Source organism: Ricinus communis, chromosome 10 (assembly GCF_019578655.1).
Source record: "Ricinus communis isolate WT05 ecotype wild-type chromosome 10, ASM1957865v1, whole genome shotgun sequence".
In the NCBI taxonomy this organism is placed as follows: domain Eukaryota; kingdom Viridiplantae; phylum Streptophyta; class Magnoliopsida; order Malpighiales; family Euphorbiaceae; genus Ricinus; species Ricinus communis.
The window spans coordinates 17,943,441-17,950,606 of NC_063265.1; the positions used below are offsets into that span (position 1 = coordinate 17,943,441).

Consider the following 7,166-nt stretch of genomic DNA (forward strand, 5'->3'; position numbering starts at 1 on the left):
AATCTATGCCGAGGAGAAATTGTATGTGAAGGCTTTTCTCTTTATTGTTCCTTCAAAAGAATTCACAACAGACATAGCTATTACATTCACAATAAAGATGATAATGTGCGGAAGAGATAATATAAACGATTGAACCCAATACCTTTAGCTACTCTTAAAACAAACGCTCTCTGTATCTGATGCCTTAATCTAGAGATAATGCAGGAGTACTTTAATTGTGGATGCTAAATTCCAAACCTCATTAAAGTAAAATAAAATAACGAACAAACAAATAAATACTCTTTTCACTCTAGTAGCTATGTATACATATTTTTAGAGGTAATACAGTACATTATATTCCAAACCTAGCAATAGCTTGGATTGACAAGTCATGGCATTAAAATTCCAGGATTTGGGGTAGCAAATTTGAGGAACTCAGGATCTCCTTCCAGTATGTCCATTATATTCTTATCTAAGGTAACCCATGCCTCAATTCCATTGTTGCACATACTCTCTTTAAAGATGACCAAGTTCCTGAAAGCTGGACCAAGTTCTCCTAACAGTCCAACCCATATAGGTTTTCCCCATCCAAAATCCAATTCATTAAAGCCAAAATTAAGCCAGCTACTGAAACTGAAGATTTCAGGTTTTTCCGATACTATCTCCACTAGTTGGTTTAGGAACTCAGATGCAGCTTCAGGTCCCCTCTCACCTTGCAGAGTATTAACGTAATGATGGTTTAGTTTCTCAATGGATTCATTCGTCAAGGCAGCAAAGTTCTCCAATCTCATCTTTGCATCAGCCACATCAGTGGCTGCAATTGCCCACCAGAATATGTTGCCGACAGTATATACAGACAGACAAGGTTTAGTTCGTTGTCTTATGTTCACTGTATGGACTGACAAAGATGGTCTGGAGGCAGCTGATATTGACCTAGAAGCTGTCGTGCAACATTTCCAAATAAAAGAGGATATTGCTTTGATGCGAGTTGGGTTATCTACACTTTCACTTTTCGCTTGAGCCTTTAGATTTAAAATTGCATTTGCATCAAAAACAAATCTCTTAGTAATGTCCTTGTGCTCATCACTGGACCAGAGCTTTTCCATCAAGGCCAGGTAAGTTTGAGATGATGGTGATTCAAGTGGAGGGAAACACGATGATGCAACAGAAAGATCAGGAATAATTTTTTTACTGGAAAACCCACGTAGGTTATTGGCCCAATTATTAAGGAAAGCACTCATGGTTGTTGCATCAGTAATCTTGTGTGACATGCACACGCCGAGAGCAATTCCACCACAATCAAAAAAGTTTAATTGTATAGCTATTGGTGCTATTGTTTCTGGGTCTCTAAGGTAAGAAAATGGTTGACATGGAAGAAATTGATTCAGGAACTCAACCTGAGGATGCTCAAGAAAATCAGTTAAATGACTCTTTACGCGAGTTTCGATAAATGGAACACCCTCTTCATAGTTGTCTATGAAAAGGTTGTCTTTTACCCTACCGGAGAAAGGATAGAAAGTGGAAAGGTTTTCTGAAAGTGAAATCTTGAGTTGGGTTGAAATTTGGAATTTTTTGAAATTGTTATTATCGTTTGCAGAATAGAAAAAGATGAGTGGAATGTAAGTTGTGGGAATAATCTGATCTAGAAAGGATAGTCTGAAAGGTTTTGGAAGATGAATGGCATGTGATGAAGATGGTTTGATGATTTCTTTAGAAATGAATAAAGACTCCATGTTTCTAAACCTCCCAAAATCTTTGCTTGATTGTGCTTTGTGCAGCAAAATCCATTATATAGATGTTAATGAGTTATTCAATAAATGAATCAACTACCTCCATTAATTGCATTACATTAAACAATTATTTATTATGTGAAATTTCTACATACTCATTTATTATTAACACCAAATTATTCAATAAATACTTAGCTCATTAAATTTTAAAATTTAATGGAATTATTTATATTTATAAAAATATTAAAATAATATAATTAAGTAAGAATTATTTTAATATTATTAAAAAATATAAACTTTTAAAATTATTATTTAAATTATATAATACTTCAGTTTACAATTGCACTTATTAGGTAAGGGACAATGATATCATTGAGTGTTTAAATTTTTAAAAAAATAATAATTTATTGTCTAATATATTTCTACTATAATTAAGTATTTCAACTGCTAAATTGACAACAATTAAGTGCATACAGCAAGTTTCTCTCCAAGTGATCGAAAAGTGACGAGAAGAGCGGGTCGATTGGGTGAGTGGATAATAAGAGGAGTCAGTAAATTGGAAAAGGATGCAAATTTTAGTGCAGGGTGTGGGCATTGTTGGATACGGTAACGTTTTGGAGGTGAGAGAAATAAGAGCAGTGGTTGAGTGGAAGAAATCTGATGGCTATGTTTGGTTCAGTTGATGTGGCTATGCTTGTGTTGGTTATGGATAAAAGATTGAATTTACATATGAAATTTCAATTTTGATAGGAACTGTTGAGGGAGAGATGACTGGACAAGTAGAAAGCTGCACTCAATTTGTTATTTATTTATTTATTTCCAGTGACTGGTAAAACAAATTCCAGACTTATGTAAGAAGACTTGGAATATACGTGATCAATTGCCATAGGCTGCCTTTGTACGGTAGAGCAAGAGGAAGCTGCAGTTAACACGGATTGGACTGACCATGAATCTCGGTTTCATAGACCAAATTGAACTAAAAAATATTAGAATCAAAATAATTGATACTATTATGATACATGACTGATTTTTTAATAATAACCAAACTAGAAGTGTATCAAGATCAACTGTATTATATCGATCCAAAACCGATCATAAAATCGATTTTATATATATATATATATATATATATATATAAAATAAATTATTCAGTATATAATAAAAATATTTTATTTTACATATATATGTTTTTTTTTTAAATATATACACATATAATAAATTAATTTATTAAACTAACTCTCAAAATAAAATAAAATAATAAGATAATCTAGTTACTTATTTTTTTATTAAGACTTAACAGTTAATAGTATTTATAAATAATAAATTAAACTTGATATCTATTAACCATTCATTATAATTACCTTTCATTGTTTTTATGTTTTTATTTTTAATAATAACTGCAAAGAATTAATCTGTGTCAGCCTAAACACAGACGATGCTTTAATTTTAGGGGTAGTAATGTTTTTTCATCACATGCTTCTCACATGCAATTTAATTTTCCTTTATAGAATGCGTATTTACACTAAAATTATTATTATTTAATTACTTTGACATTTAAATTTTAATTTAATTTAATAAATATTTAAATTCTATTTTAATAATTTTTAAATATATTTGATTTTTAATTTATTCTAATATACATCTAAATTTTATTTTTAAAAAATATTTAGATATTTATAAATAGAACACATAATTGTATTGAATAAAATTATATATCAAAATATATTTTGATATTATAAAAAATTGATATATTTATTAGATTATAATATAAATTAAAATTATTAAATAAATAAATAGATAAAATTTGAATGTGCAAATATGCATTTCATCAGTTTTTTCTTTAACTCTTGGAGCTCAACAACTTTTGCTGGGTCTCATGTCCAACTGCGTAGCGAGTTCAAGGCAACTTAAAGTGACACGTCGTACACAATTATTTCCTGTTTACAAGATTAACTACTAAATTGTTATTTCTAAAAAATTCAAACGCCATCAAATTAATTATTTAAAAAAAAAATTATACTCTCCCCATCTTAAGAAAATAGTTTGTTCTCAATTTTATATACAGATTAAAATATCCTAATTTTTAATTAATATTATTAATTTTTATCACTATTTCTCTAAAATACTCTTATTAGATTTATATAGAAACTATAATCTCAAAGTATAAAATTTTAATTGCTAAATATTTTACACTTTTTTTAGATTTAGCACGTAGTTCTTATTTTTTTTCAAAATATTAATATTGTACTTTAATAATAATTTTAATTTTAGTCTCTAATAATATTATCAGTTAAAATTTATTGACGTGACAATAATTCAGTGATAGAAAGCAAAAATTGAGTCAATATTAGAGTTACTAACTCATCCCTAGATACTTTAGAGAAATATTTTCTTATCATATTTTGTTTAAAATCCTAAACATTTAAGGTTTGAGATGGATAAGAGTTTAAATTGTTAGATCTTCTTCTTCTTCTAATAAAGATGAGTAAAATGTTGAGAATAATATCTACTATTAGATCATCAGTTTATTCAATTAAATGATGCTATAATTTTTTTTTATTAAATGAGTCAATTTTAAAGTTGATTGAACCTTCTTTTTTATTATAGTCAAAAGTTAAAATTAAAATTATAAAATTAAAAATTACGTACTGGATTTGAATTAAGTTAAAGTTGTCTACAATTTAGAATAAACAAAGTTTATATTTGCTTCCAAAGTAATCATCAAACACCTCTTTAATAAATATCATTCGTGATTCAAAACCTTTTAAACTTTCCTTTGTACCAGGTTATTCCCACAACTTATGTTCCACTCGTCTTTTTCTATTTTACAAATGATACTAACAATTTTAATACCCGAAATTTCAACCCAACTCAATATTTCACTTTCTGAAATTTAATGCACTTTCTATCTTTTCTCCGGCAGGGTAAAGGCAATATTCTCATGAACAACAACTTTATAATAAAAATATATTAAATTTTTTATTTATAATAAAATAGTTATTTCATTTTTAATATTGTTGATGAGTTTTTTCGATAAGTATCATGATAAATTATATGGCCGATCACCAAATTTTACACTTTGTAACAAAAAAAAGATTAATTTTAAAAGATATATGAGCGGTATTTTTTTGTAATAAATCAAAGGTTTGGTATTATAAAATATAAAATTTTGTGACCATTCATATAATTTACCCTCTAAATATATCGGTAAAAATTAACCGGTGTTATTAAAATTAAATTTTAGCAATTATTTAGTTATAAATCAAAGATTTAATATTTTTTTAATTATAAAATGTAAATTTTGGTGACCGTAAATATAATTTACGTTGATGCTCCATTTATCGAAACTCCCGTAAAGAGGGGCTTGTTGATTTTTTTCAGCATTCTCATATTTTGAGCTCTGAATAAATTCCTTCCATGTCAACCATTTTCTAACATTTCAGACCCGTAAACAGCACCACCAGTAGCTGTACAGTTGAATTTTTTCGATGTGGTGGAATAGCTCTTGGTGTGTGCATGTCGCACATGTTTACTCATATAATTAACAACTATGAAGGCTTTCCTTAATAGTTGGGCAGATAACATGCGTGGGCTTTCCAACAAAACCATCATTCCTAATTTTTCTGAAGCATCATTGTGTTTCCCTATAGTTGAATCATCGTCAGCTCAACCTTACTTGTTCTTAATGGAAAAGTTTTAGTTCAATGATAAGCACATGTTCGTTACTAAGAGATTTGTTTTTGATGCAAAGGCGATTGTGCCTTTAAAGGCCAAAGTGAAAAGTGAAAGTGTAGATAAACCCAACCTGCATCACTACAATATCTTCTTTTATTTGGAAATGTTGCAAGACAGCTTACTGATCAATATTAGCTTCCTCTGGACCATCTTTGTCAATCCATACTGTCAACATTAGATAAGGAATTGAATCGCGCCTGCCTGAATATACCGTCGGTAATATGTTGGCTGTTGCTGCCTCTGATGTAGCTGAAATACGGATGAGGTTGACAAACTTTATTTCCTTGATGAACGAATCTATTAAGAAGCTAAACCATGATTATTTTAATATTCTACGAAGTGAGATTAGACAAGAAGTTGTATCCGAGTTCTTAAGCCAATTACTAGAGGTATTCTTGGAAAATCCAAAAATGTTCTTTTCCACTAATTAGCTTAACATTAGTTTCAATGATATTGGGGTGTTAGGAGAAATAGGTCCAGCTATTAGGGATCTCATCATCTTTAAAGAGAGTATGTACAATAGCAGAATCAAGGCATGAGCCACTTTAGATAAATAAAAAATACAATGGCGATATTGGAAGGAAATCCAGAGTTTGGTACTACAAATTCTGGTATTTTAAGCCCCATGACATGTCAATCTAAGCTGCTATATCAGGAAATATAATCTATTTTTATGTCCTCTGATAATGTGTACTTCTAGTTGCTATTCCCTTTTAAGCTTCGCATATGTTTGGCAATATATAATCTATTTTACGGCCTCTGATAATATGTTCATCTATTTGCTACTTCCTATAAGCTTTGCATATGTTTAGCAATATAATTTATTGTATGGCCTTTGATAATATGTACGTTTAGTTGCTAATTTCTATAAGTTTTGCAATGATGTATTAGTTTTCTTAGATGGTTTTCTTTTTCATCACTTACAGGATCTTCATCTTTGTATTGCAGTGTTGTGTATAGTAGTAGTTTTTTAGCAATAGAGATGGAAATGGGTCTGTTACTTTTGGGTATTTAATAAGAAAAGGTTTAGATAATAAATAATTGAATCTAGACGGATTTGGATTTTATTTTTGATACTGCATAATAAATTTGAAAAGAGTTTGAGTTTAGAGCACTTATTTAATATTAATATTTTATTTTAATTTTTATTTAATTAGTTTAGATTTTATAAGTTTTTATTATTAATAAATTATTATTAATTTAATTTTTAATGTTTAATTTTATTAATATTTATAAATTAAAATGAATATATCTATTTTATTATATAATCTATTCATATATTGTGTTTCTAGGGATAGGATATTAATTGCCGATTGAACTCTCATTACAAATATTTATAAATATAAAATATAAAATGGGTTCGAATAGTATTAAATAATCCTAACTAAAGATTTAGTTAGGTACGTATAGAAAAATAAAAAATTTGAAATGAATTCAGTGCAATTGTACATACCTAATGTAGTTACTATTGAATTTATTTGTCCTGGATATATATTCTCGAAGAGTTTTCCTTAAATATAAGAAATTAAATGGGTCTAACGTGGAAATTTTCTTTTGCCCAGTGCTGCCCACACAAACAAAAGGGAATAAAAATCTTTTTGTTTGTGAAATTAAAAAGAAAAAGAGAAAGAAGGAATAAAGAAAAGAGAAATGGATGATGATCAACAAACATGAGCACCATTGATCACAAATTGGCAACCCATCAACCACTTATATCTCTCA

General features: G+C 28.7%; 1 protein-coding gene across 1 annotated transcript; it reads right to left on the reverse strand.

Moving 5' to 3' along the window:
• Positions 1 to 368: 368 nt before the first annotated feature.
• On the reverse strand, positions 369 to 1,712 carry LOC112537007 (stemmadenine O-acetyltransferase). Its single transcript, XM_025159995.2, has one exon. The coding sequence runs from the start codon at positions 1,710 to 1,712 to the stop codon at positions 369 to 371; it is 1,344 nt and encodes a 447-aa protein (XP_025015763.2).
• Between the last annotated feature and the right edge of the window lie 5,454 nt (positions 1,713 to 7,166).

What these genes read in the sequence shown, in the direction of transcription:
- LOC112537007 (XM_025159995.2), bottom strand. Translation starts at nt 1,712, where the DNA reads ATGGAGTCTTTATTCATTTCTAAAGAAATCATCAAACCATCTTCATCA.